At 37.1% G+C, this 20,448-nt stretch overlaps 1 protein-coding gene across 1 annotated transcript in view; it reads right to left on the bottom strand.

Annotated features, from left to right (window-relative positions):
• The window catches only part of LOC140140470 (uncharacterized), a 235,312-nt gene that overhangs the window by 195,513 nt on the left and 19,351 nt on the right, over positions 1-20,448 (bottom strand). Inside the window, exons 10-17 of the mRNA XM_072162230.1 lie at positions 20,172-20,225; positions 18,962-19,027; positions 16,580-16,606; positions 14,517-14,546; positions 11,666-11,728; positions 4,089-4,124; positions 2,791-2,874; positions 1,562-1,600 (exon numbers count right to left, since the gene is read on the bottom strand). Of these exons, the coding sequence (XP_072018331.1) occupies positions 1,562-1,600; positions 2,791-2,874; positions 4,089-4,124; positions 11,666-11,728; positions 14,517-14,546; positions 16,580-16,606; positions 18,962-19,027; positions 20,172-20,225 (399 nt within the window). The remainder of the gene's footprint in view (positions 1-1,561; positions 1,601-2,790; positions 2,875-4,088; positions 4,125-11,665; positions 11,729-14,516; positions 14,547-16,579; positions 16,607-18,961; positions 19,028-20,171; positions 20,226-20,448) is intronic.

Raw genomic sequence — 20,448 nt, 5'->3', positions numbered from 1 at the left:
ATTCTGGTTATCCAAAGTATATGTGGTATTTTTTAAATTGGGGTCAAAGGTCATTAAGGGTCACTTCCGAATAAAACGAAATACCTTTAAAATGCTTCTTCTCCCACAAATTACATAGGAGACTGATTACACTTGCACACATGCATTGTTAATACCCAGTGTCTATGGGGTCCTCACAGATTTGGGGTCAAAGGTCATTAAGGGGTCATTTCCGGTATAAAACAAAAAACCTTCAAATATTTTTATTTGCTAAGAAAAACATGGGCCAGTAACGGTATGTTCATAAATGAATTGTGGTTATCCAATGTATATGTGGTATTTTTTAAATTGGGGTCAAAGGTCATTAAGGGGTCACTTCCGGAATAAAAGGAAATACTTTTAAAATGCTTCTTCTCCCACAAATTACATAGGAGACTGATGCCACTTGCACACATGCATTGGTAATACCCAGTGTCTATGGGGTCCTCACAGATTTTGGGTCAAAGGTCATTAAGGGGTCACTTCCGGTATAAAACGAAATACCTTCAAACATTTTTATTAACCAAGAAAAACATAGCATTGTAACGGTATGTTTATACATGAATTGTTATTACCCAGTGTATGTGTGGTAATTTTTTATTTGGGGTCAAATGTCATTAAGGGGTCACTTCCGGTCTAAAATAAAATTCCTGCAAAATGCCTCTTCGGGCACAAATAACATTTACCAGAGTGATGCCACGTGCACATATGCATTGACATTCGCCAATGTCAATGGGGTGTTCAGAGATTTTGGGGTCAAAGGTCATTAAGGGTCACACAACGGCTGTGTTCGTGGTCTTAGACCACAGTTATGTACATGTCTAGTTTTTGTTCTTTTCAGCCAATTTTTGACAATTTATGTGCCCCCACATTTGAAGCAGGATTGACGGATTGTGTTGCCGTAATTTTTTTGTTTAAATCTTATTCTAGAAACACTAAAAAACTATCCAAAAACACCAAAAACTATCCAGAAAGACCATTCTAGAAACATCAACACCATCCGGTGTGAAGGCAGTCAGCTAGTCACTACTGCCTGATGATGATAACAGGTCGTTACAGAAGGTAAATGAAAAGACTGTTGTGGGTTCGAATCCCCAATGTGTCAACGTGTTGGAAGGCTCTTCACACCTATAAGCCCAATCGCCATTCTAACTTCCGGATTTTGAGAGCAGTTTTGGGACACTTTGACCTCTGACATATCGGGAAAATAGACGTAATTATTATTAATTTTCTTATTACTGTCATAATGTTGATCATTAAAAATACTAAATAATTAATTTATAAAATACTAATATTTTTTATATTTGTTTTAATTATTGTAAAACATTTTAGATTATATTTTGTACGTACAAAACCCCAATATTTCTGAATTTTCCCAAAAGGTCAAAGGACAAAGTGTCCCAAAACTGCAAAAACTGTCCTACAACTGTTGCGTGGTATAATTATTTTAACAATGTTGCTGATTGGGCAATTGATAATGAAAATTTCTTTTTGACCAATCGGTAGGTAGTACTCATGGGTTGATGATAAATACAGAACATACCTGCTCCACCTGCTTGAGACTGACTTGTCATCATTTGTTCTGAAATTAGATGCAATCAAAGAAAGTGACAATTTTCATAATGAAGGAAATTAAAAAAAAAGAAAATATTCTGTCTTACAAACAGCAAAACCCATTTGCCTTGTTGAAGCTTTCTATCATTTAAACTGCATACTATATTATGATCAGCTCATATTAGGTGAGAATTTTTCGGTTTTTTAAAGTCCTTGCGTAAATTCACAAAAGAATCAAAACAAATGTTGAAAGAAAATAAGTGATTCCTTTCATACATGAAAGTAATAAAAAAAACTATACTCTGTCTTACGAGAACAGCAAAATCTGTTTGCCTTGGTGAAGCTTTTATCAAGGTGAACGACAAAAGTAGCTTGCATATTTTCTTATATCCATCACATTTTGGAATGTTTGTTTTTCAGTTGTCACTAAGACCCAGTCCGCATTTTCGTCATTGTGTCGTAATTACCAGATTATGACACAATTATGATAAATGAATGATGAGACCATAGTCAGTACCTCATTGTGTCGTAATAAATTCTGATTATACACACACCACAGCAATTACGAAGTCCATTCAGTAAACATAAACAAAATGACAAAATGTGTGCACACAGGTAATTTTCATTGGCAAATTATGACAACATCATGCTACAAACCGGCCCAATAATGGAAATTTTCATCATTTGCCAATGATGACACGATTGTTGTATGCCGACGACATTGGGCGGATACACAAGACTAATATCATAATACGATTATGATACAATTGTAATCGACAGGAAAAAACACAATTGTGTGGACCGCGTCTAACAATCATAATGCCGGTTTCATACTTTCCTGCCGCTTGCCGCTTTGAAGATGATTTTGCTTCACTGTGCAGTCCCACCAGGAATGCTAACAGTAAACAGCAGCAAGCCGATATATCGATCACTCCACCGCTTCGCCCAAGCGGCAGTATCGCTGGGAGTTGAGTTCAAGTCAACTTGGAGTGGTGCAGCTCTGATGTATGAGAACAAAATACGCTTTTGGAGTGGTACTGAACGGCAACAGCAGCTTTCAGAGTCATGCCGCTGCTGCTCAGTGGTGTGCTGCTCCGCTTGCACGGCATAAAGCGTCACGCCGCTCAGCGGCAAGCGGCAGAAAGTATGAAACCAGCATAACACAAAAATGCTTAGTCGATATATGATTGAAGGATGCAGTCTAGCTCTGGAACTTACCTCCCATTGTGAATCTTGCAGCACCGAATTTGGCTCTCTTCTTTTGTCCCAAATTCATCTTTCCTCCTTGATTAGCTGCCTTAGCTAATTAATGAAAGATATTTCAAACTCATTATACCAAATGTTGTTGGTATTCATGATATTGGTTATATGTGACCCCTCGGCACAACTGAGCCCTGAAGTCGCCAATCATCATTTTTGAGATATTCAACCAAAATATTCTGCTTGAAATTAGCTTTAAAATGATGTATATCATGTCTATAGTACTTGACATTTAAGTAGTGAAAAATCAATAAAACAGTCAATAAATCCTTTGTTTCCTATTGTTTATTGTTAAGTTTGATGGAGCATATCTCAATAGTGGCACTGGCGACATCCGGGCTCAGTTGTGCCGAGGGGTCACATATAGCATGTCAATAAGGCCTAAAAAAATTTTTGATTGGCATAACATAAATTTCTTTTTTATTATTATTTTTTTACACACACATTTATAAGCTGTAAATTGCATATGATATATAGGCCATGGAACTTTCTTTTTTTTTTTTAATTTTAATTATTTTGTTTTAATTTTTGAAATATTTTTTGCAAAAGGAAAAAAAAGTCTAGGGTTGGGCCTATTTTTAGGCTCGGTTGGGTTACGCCGATCAAACAATTTTTTTTCAGACCTAAGTTTTATTTGTAAGGGACGTTTTGTAGATTTGGTATGTGGTGCTTGCATTTTTGTTCTTTAGACCACATGGTCCACTTTAATGACTTCATGACATGACTTGCACTGTGCTGTGTGTCAACCCTAATGTTTGTCAACCCTAAAGCAAGTGTTTCCCCTGATGAAGTGGGGCAGTAGTGGCCATGAACAACACCTCCAAACAAATCCAGCAGAGTAACCAAGAGGGGAGGGGGCAGAGTGCCCCTGACAAACAATGAAAGAGAAAAGTGGCCCCCTGAAAAAAATTGGGAAGGTAAAGGGAAAGAAAAGAGCAAAGGAGCCCATTTCCCACCAAAAGTTACCCCCCCCACCATCATGGGCCAAAATAGTGTAAAATGCCAATGTGCGCACATTGTCCTAATAAAGCCTTTTTTGGAAGCCCAGAGACTTTACATGTACAGTCTCTCTAAAAAAAACAGGATATGTATATATCCTATCAAAAATACAGAGTAAAAATGATGCAACCGGGAATATTTTTTTGTTCCTTGACCCCAAATTTTTATTTTGCCCCTTCTAACCAAGAAAGCTGTCTACACCCCTGAACAAACCACTCCTGCACATTATTTATATTTAATAAGTTTTTTCCACTTACCTTTACCAAATTGGGCACCAACACCACCTCTAAAACCTTTAAGAACAAAGGAAAACAAAAGCTTTAATTTGTTTGTATACTTTTGGAATCTATGTTCCAAATATGGTTATAGGTTACACCTATTTTATCACAAATATAAACTGAGCTCAAAAAGAAATTTTTCACAAGGTCATATCTTGAAATCCTGTCCATCAAATTGAACCAAAATTTTGCACAGGTTTACTTCAATACTCTACTCTTGACACATGTCAGTAACCAAGCAGTTATCAACTGACACAACAGCAAAATGCACTGACATGGAACAGCTTCCTGGACCACATTCACAGCCCAGCCCTGTTTCATGAAAAAAGTGTATGAAAAGCAGAAAGCAGCACCGTTTTATCATCTGTGCAAGGATCTTGTGTGCATTCTCACAGATTTTTTTGTGCTGTGTGTCAAATGTTGGGCTGTGAAAGTGGAGGAAGTTCAGGAAGCTGTCCCATGACAGTGTATTTTGCTGTTGTGTCAGTTGGACAACTACTTGGTTACTAACATGTGTTTTGAGTAGAGTATTAAAGTAATCATGTGTGTAATTTTGGTTCATTTTGATTGACAGTATTTTAAGATATGACCTTGTGATTCACAAGTTGTAAAAAATATAAGTTTCTTTTTGAGCTCAGTTTATATTGTTGTTGGCAGGGTTGTCACCAGGACCAAAAAAGTACTGGTTAAAATATAATTATATTGAAGGCGAAGCATAGCGAGCGAAGCTCTCGCGCCTGACACTATCTTTTTAGTGAACGCTTGAGATCGGGAAAAAGGCTTTGAGGGTACCACCCCTAAAAAAAGAAGATTTTTCCCGCAACTTTTGACAACCCCTGTCCCATAGAAACCAATGGTTAAAGGGGCATTGAGAGATATCGCGCACAGAACGCCCTCAATTTCGGTCAAACTAGCTCAAAGTCTGGTTTTTTACATATACGTAATGGTTATACATATACAAATCTTAATCTGAAATAGTTAAGCGAAATTCGAGGCGTCTTTCGGGTAAAATTTCATGATTTTCTAATAAAAGTATAGATCTATACATAAAATTCCCGTTGATTTTAGGTTAATGCGTGCATTGCATCATGGGAATGAGCCATAACATTTACGTTACGTTGTTGATGTTGATGTTGGCAGATGATGAGTTGGCGAGCGAGTGAAACAGTGTTGTTGTACATGGTGCGATACACCCAGGACGATATGTAACTATTCGTTTCTTTAGCTTCAAGGGTCAGTTTAGTCATCCTCAGGAACCAACTGAAGTTGGAAAACTTTACATTTCAACCGTTGCGTGTGATGACGATGTATGTACTGTGTTCAGTCTGAGACGAATATACCGGTACCTACGCACGAGTGCAGAATTCGACAGCATGCACTTCTTCTCTCTGTTCAGCAACTGGATGCATGTTCAATATGCATTGCAATTTCATTATTTGCAACATCAACTACTAGTACCATGTATGTATGTAGCCGATCCTGTGTAAGTGAGGACGCGATAAACATTCTGATGAGCCTAATGGTGAAGTACATCAATACTAGACTAGTCAGTGCTATAACTAGGCCTATTGCACATGAATTAGTAGTGATCAAAGCATTACTTCACATGCATGAATGGGGTGCAAATGTACATAATAAAAACATGAAAAGGGGGGAACATCATGGAAAATCAACGGAGCATTCAAGAATGATTTACTCGAGTCTAACTCTAGCTTCCATGGCATGGGATGGCGATAAACTGGAAATGACTTGATGGCAGCTGCCAGCCATGCCAGCAGGGACTCAATTCAAGAAGAAATGCCATCGCATGATCGATAGCTCTTTTTTGCGATGTGACCCGGGATGTGACACCTGATATGAGACCTTTGACTGACATTCAAAGTTGATGAAATGTCATCGTATTGTTATGTAGTTGATCATGTACTACATACAACAAGTAGTAAATGGTGTTCATTATGTTAGGTGGTACTACACACCCCTGATAAATTTTGTGACTAATTTTGCATTTTTCTCAAAAAATAGCTATGCATTGGTATCAAAAAATAGCTATGCATTGGTAACAAAAGTTATGTATATCATAGGGGCAAGGAATCCAATTACTTCATTGAAATTTCAGTGATTCAAGAAAGTGGTTCATTTACATTAAGAAATTAGGTACATTCTAGCGGTACCTCTTTTCTTATCATAAATAACGTACCGTTTGTCTAGAGTCACTGAAATAATTATTCCAGTGTAGTAACTGGATTCCTTGCCCCTATAATATACATATATTTTGTTACCAGTGTCAGTGTGTTATTATTTTTTGAGAAAAATAGTCACAAATTTATCTAGGGGTGTAGTACCACCTTAAGCCATGGATTTTCAGGTAATAAATTTGTGCCCGGGTACCCGACTCATTTTTCGGGCTGGTAATATGGTACCCAAAATTTTTTAACAAATATTTTATTCCTTTTTCGGTTGTCTCTGGACCTACACGTAGAGCTATTTTTTATAAATGCTAGGATCATTCATGGTCGACTTACAAAAAAAAAGGTTTATGTTTTAATATACAAATTGATAATTTGTATTCATGTTCCATTGTTCATACTCTATTAAGGGGGTACTACACCCCTGTGGTAAATTTGTGACCATTTTGCATTTTTCTCAAAAATAATAACACACTGGTAACAAAAGTTATGTATATTATTGGGGCAAGGAATCCAATTACTACACTGAAATTTAATTGACTCAAGACAAGTGGTTCAGTATATATGATCGGATACGAGATACATCCCAGCGGTACCTCATTTCTTATCCAGAGGACACACTCCAATACTGGAAAAATAATTTTTTGTTGAAATTTCGGGTACCTGGGCAGGGAATTTCCTGCCCGGGTAATGTAATCTTCGGCGGGAACCCGTGAGCAGTGTTCATAAGCATAAAGTTTTAAATTATGAAAAGTTTAACATAAGTTATTATTTGTAGGCCTATTCATGTCATTAGTCTATTGACATATTTCAAAATGGATACAAATCCAATGCATTTTGAAGTGCCAATTATAACTTTGCATATTGAAAACACAAAATGTAACTTTTTTAATTTTTTGAAAAGTCAACCATGGCTGATCCTAGCATTTAGCTCTTTGGTCCAGGGACACTCCAAATCCAAAAAATAAAATCCAATTTTTTGGACAATTTGTGGAATTTGTCAAAAAACTAGGGGTGGAACTTTACTCAAACATGGGACTTTACTATACTATACTATACTATACTATACTATACTATAGTATAGTATAGTATACTATACTATACTATACTATAATACTATACCCATGTTCTGGGAAAAGTGAGGTGTTTTTGTATAATTATTGTAATTTACAATGTTATATATTAAAAGAAAAGGAGCAGAATAAAATAAAAGAGTAATTAAATTTATTTCCATAAAAGACTTCAATTTCTTCAATACTGTGTCCACTTTCCATGTTCTTATATGTTTGTAGCTGTACCAGTGGTTTGATCCTGGATCATCAACACATAGTGTTCATACAGTACATGGCCCATTCACTCTGTGAGTGGTCCAAGAGAGAAATTATTTTTGGCATACACATGCCCTGTGTCTTACATGTAGTTGTACGCATTGACTGACTGGCTATATAATATGGGGATATTATAGTGTGTATGCAGTGAAGGGCCTGTGGGGCTATTTTCTTTGGAAAGGGGGGGGGGGGCTATCAGTGACCAGATTGCATTGTTTTTTGTCACCTACATGTATCTGAAGTGAAGTTGATAATATTTATGACCACACCCCCTTATCCATATCAGCAAATATAAAGTTATATGGGCACTGTCAGTTAGAAGGACAGAACCCTGTCCCTGAAATTTGAAAGTAAACAAGGTTTTTAAGCATTGGATAGGTTGGAGGCCATGATGATACCTCATTTACAATCTTTTTCATTTTTCAATTTCAATTGTAAAAAAAAACCCTCCATGTTCCACACATTTAGTGGAAAACAATTTGACCCCTTTAGTAGCCTATGCCAAACCTATCATGATCCTCCACTTATTTGGGACCCCTCCTAAGAACTGGCAGCACCCTGATGACATTGTTGAGTTAAAAAAGCTTACCCAAGCACTGAATACCAGTATGAATGTTGAGTCCACCCCAGACCCCAGTTATAACAAGTCACCAAAAATTCAGGGCAAGTCAAGTCATTTCAAGTCACTTGATTGAAGCGTAAATGTAAAAAGCAAAAGTCAGAAGTGTAAAAAGCATGTCAGAATTTTAGAAAATTATATTTGCAAGTGATTTATGGATACTTTTGTGTGTGGGTATGCACTTGTGTTTCTAGGTGTTTGTGCTTTGTGAAATTGTTTAACCCGCAAATGCAATTTGTTTAAGTTGAAACAAAATTCTGACTTAGTTTACACTTCTGGCTTTTGATTGCGTTTATTGGTTAGGGTTAGGATGTGGGTTTGAATACAGTATCTGTGGTTTGCATAAAGGGTCAATGTGTTACTATGATCCTGATTGGATTTTCTCTAGGGTTTTCTGATATCGTATGCCCCGCATTAGGGAGCTGTCACTTTCTTCGGAAGGGGGTCCCAAATATACGGGGGGGGGGGGGGTGGTCATAAATTTCCGGACAAAGAAAAATAAGGGGTCATAAAATTTTTGATGACCAAAATGTAGGAAGTCACAAGATGTCCACAGATAGTGTATTTATGTTATTCAAAAGACAGATTTCAATACAATTTTAGCCTGCCGGGGTAAGGTGTATTGGTGGTGGACTGTGGTGGGGGGGAGGGGGTGTTTGGGTCATAAAATTGTTGTCGCAATAAGGGGGTCGAAATTTTAGTGATGCCGACTTTTTGTACACTTGGGACTGGGGGGGCAAGGGGTATTTCTCTTGCCCCCCATTTTTTAGGCAACTTGACTCCCAACAAAAAAAATCACACACATTTCAAATTTTTGCTGCAACTTTTTGCTACAAAATTGGTTGATCCCCCATGAAATTCACTTCCCCCAAGTCCCCTCCCAAAAAAAATCCTGGGTCTGCCACTGATTACACGTAATCGTCATGCACTGAGGGAAATCGTATACATAAGCTTACTGGAATACTTCCTTTACATGTACGTGCATGGTTCTTCATGTATAAGCTGTTCTTATTTGAATTTTATAGTGGGAAATTAAACACGATAGTGGACAATATATTGCCGGGATATATTGACATGAAATCATTTATCTTTTCAAAAGAAAATGAATATAATTAGTACTGGCGTAATTTGCTGTTTACATAGTTTGTACACATGTCCATGTGCCCGATCGACGGTCAATTGTTTACGTTTATCGCGAGTTGTCACCACAGCTGTCAAATCGTTACCGAATTGCCTTGGCTCAATCCCATAATGCAACGCGAGTGCAAAACTCAAGATCTAGGCACGCTAAACGAAACGCTCATAAAATGTCGTTTATTTTACTATTTACTGTTTTTTTCTTGAAATTACCACTGCGGTAGGTTTCTCTGGATCCCTTTTATCAATATAAAGTGAAATGTTCTCATTCAATTTTCCTGCGAAATCTCTCACTGCCCCTTTAAGAAAAAAATTGGGCGACTTTTCAACATTGGCTCCCGCGACTTCCGATAGTTTCCTGTCCCATAGAAGCCAATGGTAAAGAGAAAAATTGGGTGACTTTTCGATTATTTGACCCCGGTATTTGACCCGTGATTCGGGCTGAAATGTTTTGGAACCTCATTGCAGAATTTGTAACTGTCGATAGGTTGTAAGAGGGGATAGTCTTCTGCTTGATAAATCAATATAACCTGCCAGGAGTGAACGAGGCCATAATATAAAAAGGTTTTGATACTCCACAACGCAATATAGGTAACAAAATTAACCAATGAATTAAGAAAAATATAGGCCTAACAAGTATAGGCTATTTTGGGACTTTTTTCTGTTGTTGTTTTTGTGCCTGTTTGTATGTCCACTCATAAAATTTGCGTAAATAGAACCCTCGTAAAACAGCAGCGCATATAATAATTGACATTTGTAGGAACAGGATAAGTCTAGAAATTTCTCATTAAGTAATTATTTCATATGATAAATTAAGGGGGAAGAAACCAGCAATTTTGGAAAAAATGTAAAGCAGCATGCATTTCCCAGTTGCTGTAGTCCATCTGCGAGCATGGATTTTTTCATGTGTCCTGTTCCAAATATAGAATAGAAAAGGTGGTTCTCGCACCACAAGTGCAATGAACTTTGGCAACAGAAGTGTTGTTGGCAGTATGAAAAACTGCAGTCATAATTGGCTCAATTGGGCGACTTTGAAGATTTTCCCCGCGACTTATGACAATTTTCTGTCCCATAGAAAGCAATGGTTAAGAAAGAAATTGGGTGACTTTTCAACATTGGCTCCCGCAACTTACGATAGTTTCCTGCCCCATAGAAACCAATGGTAAAGAGAAAAATTGAGCGACTTTTCGATTACTTGACCCGCAATTCGGGCTGAAATTTTTTGGCAACCCTGAACACAGTGGACCAGATGAGGCCGTAAGTGGTGAAAGTGTAAGTAGTGAGTACTCATTGGATTAGGCTATTCAATTTGAAATCCACACACCCCCTATGGGAGACATGACCTTAAAGCCATAATGTGTGATTTGCTTCACAGTGACGCCTTCAATTTTCCTCGGATTTCTACTTTTTGCATAATTATAATGCCCAGTGGTGTACTAAAATACCACGTAAAAGACTAAGCCTGAAGTGCTTTAATAACAGTAAAATTCAACTTTTTATATAAAAACCGGGTCGACCCGGTTTTATTCAGAGTTCATCGATCGACTGCTTGCTAATATCTCCTGTGAATGACAGCTTATATGAACACACAACGAGCGTGATACTCCGTGCAGTATTACATCTTATGATCGGCGAGCGTACGTAGTACACGCATTGTAGGCGCCGAATGAAATCACAATTTTCTTTGTTATACCTCATTTGTTTGGCTCAAAATTTAAAGGGGATAATGTTATCAGTGAAAACAAACATTTAAATAGGAATCTATTCTTTATGCAAATCACACATTATTGCTTTAATCACCCTCACACAAGGTGTAGGTTTTATATAGTGTCACCCATTCAGATAAGCACAAAACTCACACTCCTTTTGTGGAAGATTAAGGTTGTGTCTTCCATAAGGGTGCATGATTTCAACTGGAATAGCTCATTTCTAGAGCAAAAATGTTTGAATTATTAGCTGTACAATAATACAAATGTATTTCATTTTATAGCAAAGAAAGTTAATGCTCTGCGTGCTAGCCATGCGCTTCAACTGAAAAAGTTGAAGTTTTGAAATATTTTCTCAAAATATCAAGAGCTATCTTAAGAACTACTGAACAAATACTAGGCTTGTATGTATTCAATTTAATGCATTTTTCATGCTGATTCCAAATATGGTCATGAAAATTTACATTTCTGAAATTTTTGAATTTTTAACAGTTTTTTGAAACATGTCGTCTGCAGTCGACACCTGCGTGAAAAGAGTTAAACAGGAAGACAATTAATTGTCAGTCTCTTTCATACCAACCTTGTTGTTTTTGTCCTTTACGTCTTGTTGGCTTTGTTGATTGTTGATTGACAAATGCCATTCCTGCAAAGTAAACCAGAAAGTCTTGATTATTATAATTCCATTTAGTGTTTCTGAGTAGACACCATGATATGACTGAAATTCATCAAAATTCCAATGGGGGAGAAGGGGAGGAAATCTGTAGAAATTGGTAGTACATAGTGACACGGTCTGGTCCATGGGGCAAAGGTGGCAAATTTGAAATAGAGATAAAGGTAAAAATATGGAGGAAAAAGAAACAATAAAATGCATCACCATGGAGGTATATGGAGGTATAAAAATTATACACCTCCATGATACGAGGGGCGGTCAAAAAGTTCGTAGAACTCGGTATGCTACTTTGTCGCACGGTATTGAGTTCGGTCTCATTTGAAAGCTTGTTTCTTCAAAACATTACGGCAAAGATATTAGATTTTTGCATCACTGTATATGGGCAGGACACTCTTCAGAGGAAGCCTGCCTCCATGAATTCACAGGTACTAGCAGAATTGCATGCGGGGTCATCATGGAAATTTCTCCGGACGGTGGTGAAAACTCATATAAAATTTAACAATGTACAGTTGCTGTAAATGGTAATGAAGTCCTTGCTATTCAACAGCAACGAAATGGTTCTTAGAGTTCAAGAATGGAATGAAGCGCCCTTGAAGATCATCATAGGTCCAAAAGACTTGCTGACGTCACCATTGATGATATACGGGCTGGTACAGTGACATTGGTAATAAATAAAGAACCAAACAAGAAAGATGAGATAGCCACAAACTATAAAAACTCTGATGAAAGTGTTTAGAATAAAATAAATTAACATTTGGGTATTCCAGGGTGTCTTCTAGACGGAGGTCCGTGAATCTTCATGCAAAAACTTATACCAGTTGACTTAATCGGGTCCGCACCTGCTATACACCTAGAATGAGGACCGACACAAGTTTCATATGTATTTAGCTAAAGGTGATCGACATACATTAATCACTAGAATTATGAGTCCATTCAGTGGAAGTACCTGGATCTCCCACCCCTAAGAAGATCATCACTCGGTCACAGAGGTCAAGGTCTGCATCGCAGCTTTCTGAGATTCAGGGAGAGTCTTGATGACAGATCATTCGCCAAATGAACGTATAAAAATAGGCACATATCATACAATTTTGATAGCAAAATTGAGGCAAGCCATCAAGTGAAGAAGGTTGATTGTAGGAATGGGTCTGTTCTCGGATCGTGTCCTGTGCATTATTCTCAGTTTGTCAGGCTGTCATTCACGACAGAGAGGTCAGATGACTAAAACAACCATATTGTGGTCTAGGCATAGCCCCCAGTTAACGAAACATATTTTAGAATTGTAAGTCCTACCTTCATAATATCAGGTTGGATGGTGATCAATACTGGTGAGCCTTCACTGAAGAATGGCTCATGGAGCAATCGGAAGACTTCCATTTAGATGACATAGAATGTTTCAAGAAAAATTGAGATGGTTGCATTAAGGTATGCAATGACCATGTTCAAAAGTGAGATAGAAATAATTTGGCTAGTACTCTTTCAAGTACCTTGTTCTACGAACTTATTGACCGCCCCTCGTATCACAATACTTCATAACATTAGAACCAAGTAAGCTTGACATTAGCTCTTTTCAGTACATGTATATGATAACCTAATGTTTATAATTATAGTAACTCAATTTTCAAAAATGCCTCCTGTGGCCCCCATAGAGCAGATTGTATAAGTTGCCAGTATGGGTCGCATTTTCACCCCTATAACAATGGGTCATTGTTTTGACGATACTATGTGCATGGGTAGTTTTTGTCAACTTGAATATTATACAAACTATAGCGGTCACCCGTGCTTCGCGGTCACAATCTTTAAGGTCAGATGTTCTATTTAATGCGATTAGTTTTGTTAGTGAGATTATCATTTACAAATACAATAGCGAGGTGCATTGTTTGTAAAGTACACATCATGTAGCAAAAAGATGCAATATCAGTCTTCATAGGTGTAGATGACACTACTCAGAAAAAGATGAAAAGATGAAATTACTCATGAAAAGTTGAGAGGAAAGTCCTCAACAGCCCCTCAAGAATAATTCAATATAATCATTGTCATCATGTAATTGATAGGCATAAACAATGACCACTCACTCCATGCAGTACTGACCAATATCATTGTCATTTTGTAAATGAGAGAATGGCGACTATAATACTCAAACTCATTGGGTCCCAGGATTGGGTCACATACATTGTATAAGGCCAAAAAAAAATATTGTTGTGTTGCCCTCAAGTGGGAAAATGGGAAATTTGGGTCGACGGTCGGATTTTTTTTTTTTTTAAACCTTCAGTTTTTAAAAATCCCCTCGAATATTAAATATATCAATTAGGGGACCTTTGTCAATTTTGACTTCTGGATACCTGTTAGACATCGATTAAAGACTAGTCTTTCAATAAAATATTAATTTTAAGTGAAAAACATTGAGTTTTTGAACAAATCTGTAAAAATCATCATTCAAAAAAAAAAAAAAAAAATTGCGACCCTGATTTTTCAGGATTTAGGGTCGGACGGTTGAGGTCAACACAACAATTTTTTTTTTTTGCCTAATGTTCAAGGTGTGTACCTGGTCAATATTTTGTAGCCATTGGTTAATTTATAATTTTTCAAATTTTTTCTGCCCTTTTTTCTTTACTAATTCTTTTTGCCGCCCCTTCTTCTTCCGCAGCCCCTTTGTTTTGGCCGCCCCTGCTTTTACCCCGGGGGCTCGCGCCCCAAATACGTGCATGGACAGACACCCCGACAGACAGACAGAAATATAATAATATTAAAATACAGAACATACCTCGTTGAGGCTCACTTGGTTGTTCTGAAACTAAAATACAATAAAAATATTGTTGAAAGAATCATATAATGAGGGTCATTCAAAAAGTAGCTACTCTCTGTCTAAACACAAACTGCAAAATGCTCTTTCCCTTGGTGAATCTTTCTATCAATTTAACTGCATCTATATGGTCTATCCTGAGACTACTCCCCACTGCAGAAAAATACAGCTTTTTTTTTGGGAGGGGGGATTAAAAAATATTATCCTGTTTTGCCAAATGAAACATAGCTAAATCCTAATCCTTAAGTTTTAACTGGCATTAAAATTCAAATTTTAATATTTTTACATTTTGAGGGAAACTGTCCAAAAACATGCATTTTGCATGTTTTCTTAGAATTATAGTCACAAAATTGTAAGACTTGACACAAGTCTAAGAATTCAAAATCTAGAGTATAGGGTAAGAGTTATATTTTTTTTAGCTCATTTTAAATATGTTATTTTTGCTAATTGGTTATGAAAAAGATTGCAAAATGTGTTTTTCTAAAATTAGAATGCATAACTTGAAATTAGTCTTTGTTCAAGTCTTTGGGCTTGATTGTCACAGAATACGAAAAAGGTCAAAAAACACCCTCAAAATGCATGTTTTTGGCCCTTATTTATGGTCGATATTCATTTGTAAAACATTTGTGCAAATTTTACAGAGAGCCACACAACAAAACAACAATTTACTAAGTACGTTTTAGTCAACATAACAATATTTTAAAAGTAGTCAACTAGTATGAACCATTCTTTGCAACTGTAATGACTATAACAACTAATTGGAAGTCAAAATGCTTGAGATAACTTCCGGGATAACTTTGTATTAAGGCTGAACTCAAATGACTTTTGTCCACCGATCTGATATGCGAAAATTTGAATTTTCAGAGCTAAAGAGTACGCTGCACAGTCTCATCGCCCCGATATCTTCATGGCAGAAATCGCCACAGTAGGTTGAATCCACCGCAATGCATGGCAATTTTGTTCTGACCTGTTTAATAGTTTTGAGACGCATAATGGGCCAAAGGACATCTGACTAGTAAGGCTACTGACCTCGCTGTGTGTGACTATAGATTATCAAAAATCTATGGTGTGAGTTAGCATGGTACGCCATATAGGTCACTGCTTTTAGACTACCTCCACGATTGACCTATACACTGCGCTATACAATTCGGCACATATAAAATCAGAATTATTGTCAGTTTTTGAGTTCAAGACGCAAGCTTCTTCCTCAAGACGCTAGCTAACGACTATCATATCTGTTCAACATGTATATTCAAGAGCAAGGAACCACATCTGACATCTTTATACAAAATCATTTACGGGAGATATTCATCATTTTCTACCCCAGTATCCAAAGATTTTCGTCTGAATATCAACATCGTGCATAGCACATTCACGTGTATCGATCCTGGGTATTTATTTTAGTATCTCTGCTGTACCAAGTAATTATTAGCCAGGCGATGTCGGTGTGCGCTGCTGGTTTTAATTTTGACATAGATGTTGAGGATATACGGGGTGAACATAACTGGTACCTTAATTCTTTTGCTGTCTGTATTATGTATGTTGCAGATTTCACACCACCAAATAGAATTATATGGTTGTGCGCCCTTAATTTCACTTCTCAGAAAAACCCATGCATTCTCAATTAAGCATTAAAATGAGCAGAAATTTGCATAATTTTAGCCAAATTTGGATTGGTCATGATTAGTAATATTAATTCCTGCAAGTGTACCACAGATGGGAGAGATTGCATAACTTTTAATGATTTTAAGCAGCCTTTTCTTTACAGAAACACTGGCATGGTTTTGCCTGTAAAATAGGCAATTCCCGGACATCGTAGACTTTGATAATGACGGTCAACCTATATTTTTTCCCAGCCAGAGGGATCAGGCAAGGGCTGATTTCAACCATCATAGCTATCGCTTAAAACTGAGTCGCTCCTGTGAAGAAAAAATGATGTTTTCTTAAGGCAAATTTAGCACATATCTCTATGGGACTCTGATTTGGTGGTGTGAGATCTGAAAGTGTCCTCATACTCTACTTACCTGATGTTCCCAGTGCACTAATTATTGCTGAAGAAAAAGAAAAAAGAAAACGTCACAATACAAAGCATACCATCATTCCTCGGCAGAATGCAACACTATCGTAAGTGCAGTAGAATGTAATAGCTGCCTTTTGTAAAACACATATTGTTTGAGGCACTATTATCCTCTCATCATGCGCATTGTAAAGTGTTGATGTTCTGTATATTTTTCTGATGGCCACTAAGCTAATCCCAAGATATCAACTTTACATGTTGTTGGGTGTTTTTTCTAGTGTTATTGGTTAAAAGTAAGTACATTTATTGAAATGTTACAAATGGCAGCTATTGCATTCTACTGCACTTACGATAGTGTTGCACTCTGCCAAGGATTTATTTCCCACATAATCTCTAATAAATGTCACAAAGAATTTTTTCAACGTTTATGTGCACTGCCTACTCTGGGGAAAGATTATAATTTGTTCATCATATTAACCCAGAGAACTAAGTATAATAATTTCCATACTTAGGTGACTTCGTGTATTTGTTATAAATATGCAGTTCTGATGCCTTCCACTATGAGTGCGAAGAACATCATTCGAACCTAATACCTATATATTTATATCTTCCACTCTTCTCCAACGTGCCTCTTTAGCTCAGTTGGTTAGAGCGTCATGCTAGTATTACGAAGGTCGCCGGTTTGAATCCAGCCGGATGCACTGGTTTTTTTTCAATGTTTATGTGCACTGGCCTACTCTGGGGAAAGATTAAAACTTGTTCATCCTATTAACCCAAAGAACTAAGTATAGTAATTTTCAAGAAATTATTGTTTCTAAAATGCAGCGTATGATATATTAAAGCTATTAATTTCAATTAAAACAATATCTATAATAAATTACTGTAACTGGTGAATGTCTTATTAAAGGCCCTTTCAGTGATTTCACAGGAACAAATAAAAAAATGGAAATTTGTCAGAGTTGCTTAGAAATAAAGAATAAGTCTACAGAATTTCATTAAACCACTTTTCCCCTGAATACATCGACAAATTAGTCAAAAACAGAAGTTTTAGAAAGGTTTTCTACTTCAACTCAGATCGACTCGAGAAAATCGAGATTTTCGTACAGTGCGCCACCTAATCGACTGGAAAAACTTCCTAGTCCAGTGACTCAAACACGGGGGAATTAGAGTCTAAATTGATTTAAAACAGACGCTTAATTTTTGTAGTATAAAACAAAATAAGCAATTAAAGGTCACCGAGGCAAACTAACGGTCAATTCAAATATGAGAAACAGTTAAAATTGTGTATTTTGTTTAAAATAGTAGCTACTGTTGTAATAAGTAGTAGAAACAATACGCAACGCGTGTTGGTACGTGGAGAGTGAGCTTCTTTCGATCTCGAGTCGGACTTTTTGTACTGTCAGTATCAAAAGTCCAGAATCATGCAAATGCTTTATTTTGTCTAAAATACACGGCTTTCGACCGAACCACTAGCAGGCTATGTTAGCACATCTATGCCAATTACAAAGGTACCAAAATCTGAATTTTGATGATTTTTACGATCGTCCGGATGAGCAAATCACTGAATGGGCCTTTAAGACATTAATTCAACATTGCTCTGTTTTCCTACAAGCATAATGAATTTGGCTAAATCCAATGTTAAAGGTAGGACATGTGTAACTATTACAAATATGCCAAAAAATCAGGTCTGAAAAATAATTAACTAAATTCATTTTAAAAGATCGTACATTAACCCTAACCGCCTAAGGGCTTTTTGGCGACGGGAAGGGAAAGAAGGAAAGAATAAAGAGAGAAAAGAAGGAAAGAAGTTGTTTGCTGTGGGTGGGATTCGAACCCGAGACCCCTCGCATGCCAAGCACTCGGTCGGCGACACTTTGCCACAGGTCTTGGGCTTCGCTGGCCAGCGAAACCGTGCCTATATATCACTTAGGGCGATTGCGTCATCACACCACGTGGGATGCATGCACTAACAGCGCATATATCAAGTAGTATTTTGTAGTATTCAGGAGGGTTAGGGTTAAGGAAGCCTATACTGAGTTTCGATAGTGGTAACCTAACCCTAACCGCCTAAGGGCTTTTTGGCGACGGGAAGGGAAAGAAGGAAAGAATAAAGAGAGAAAGAATAAAGAGAGAAAAGAAGGAAAGAAGTTGTTTGCTGTGGGTGGGATTCAAACCCGAGACCCCTCGCATGCCAAGCACTCGGTCGGCGACACTTTGCCACGGGTCTTGGGCTTCGCTGGCCAGCGAAACCCTGCCTATATATCACTTAGGGCAATTGCGTCATCACACCATGTGGGATGCATGCACGAACAGCGCATATATCAAGTAGTATTTTGTAGTATTCAGGAGGGTTAGGGTTAAAGGTAAATACATTTAAAAAAATACTCACATAGTCTCTTGGAAATGAACCTGTTTCTTGCATTCAAAGAATTCTTATCAAGTGTGATTTTTGAATCTAAAATGAAATAAAATATTGTAATAAGTTAAAATAATTCAGTGGTTGCTGTGTTTAGACTGTAGGCTGGCTGGATGGTAGACTAACCATACATCTAGCCCATATAACTCAACTCCCCCACTTCATTTCACCTGAGTTTCCTTGCCAAGATTCTAGTATCAGACCAATCGCTTTCACAAGATTTTTATAAAACTTTATAAGTGCTATATGTCACTTCTGTATAATTCTCATAATTTGTATTATGCATACAAATTTATAGCGATACACATTTTTGTTGTATTTTAGATACCGTATTCATTCCAATAAGGGCCCATACCCAATAAGCACCCACCCAGGGTATTTTCAATTTGCTAAAGGGTACCACTGAAGTGACTAATAGATGCTGATACAGTGAAATAGCTTGAGGATTTGAAGTCCTGTGTAAACTTGCAATACATTTACTGCATTAAAAGCTACTAGAACGTCTCAGGACCGTAATGTAACATAGGTAAATTTTTCTCTAATAATTATTTGTTTACCTAATTTTTTCTTAAAGGCTGTTTATAAACAGCCTTTAAGAAAAAATTAGGTAAACCAGGTAAAAAAATAAGCGCCCACCCAAAATTACTTTGTAAAGGGCCCAGGGCGTTTATTGTAATGAATATGGTAGTTTGCATTTTTAGATAGTCATATCTAGATACATGTAGAAAAGCTACATCTCTGCACATTGCTACGAGCTAACACGGGCGACATCATTATTTTAAGTAAAACAACGAGGTGAAGCCGAGTTGTTTCATAAAAACAATGATGTCGCCCGTGTTATATGAGACGATAGATGCACGACAGCTGCTAAAAACAATACCTTTATTCTCATTCTTAAACACTTCAATTCAAATAAAAATATTATACAAGTTTTAATCAAATTAAATCCTACATTTTGCAAGGAATTACCTAGGGCTTAAAATCGATCAGTCCCGTTGTTGCTGTGCGCCTCCGATTGGTCCAAATAGCGCGTACGCATATCGCGTCGACGCACACGTGCTGACCCGTGTGATATTGTGTCACATCACACGGGTAAAGCTGGGTAAGAACCAATAAGATGGCAGGAACGTTCTCAAGTGTTTAAGAATATAACTGAATTCATTGAATGAAACATCACACTTACCAGCACTGCCTGGTACTTTCACTTGCTCAACTTCGTTTGCAGAATATTTTAGTCCTGTAATTCAAAGATAAAAAAAATCATGATAAAGCATCAAAAAAGAAAAAGAAAAAAGATTAGATTGCTTGTGGTTTACTGATTCAGTTGTCATGTTCTTGTGACACTGATGGAGGTCCAAATGATCCAGATTTTCCATTTTCTTAAAATAATAATTTTGTTTGCAAATATTTGTCAGACTTTTCAAGCTTTCTGTGATTTGTTGTGGGTCATTTAGCCTCTT

This window comes from Amphiura filiformis, chromosome 19, assembly GCF_039555335.1.
Source record: "Amphiura filiformis chromosome 19, Afil_fr2py, whole genome shotgun sequence".
In the NCBI taxonomy this organism is placed as follows: Eukaryota; Metazoa; Echinodermata; class Ophiuroidea; order Amphilepidida; family Amphiuridae; genus Amphiura; species Amphiura filiformis.
This window is presented reverse-complemented; position numbering and strand designations above follow the sequence as displayed.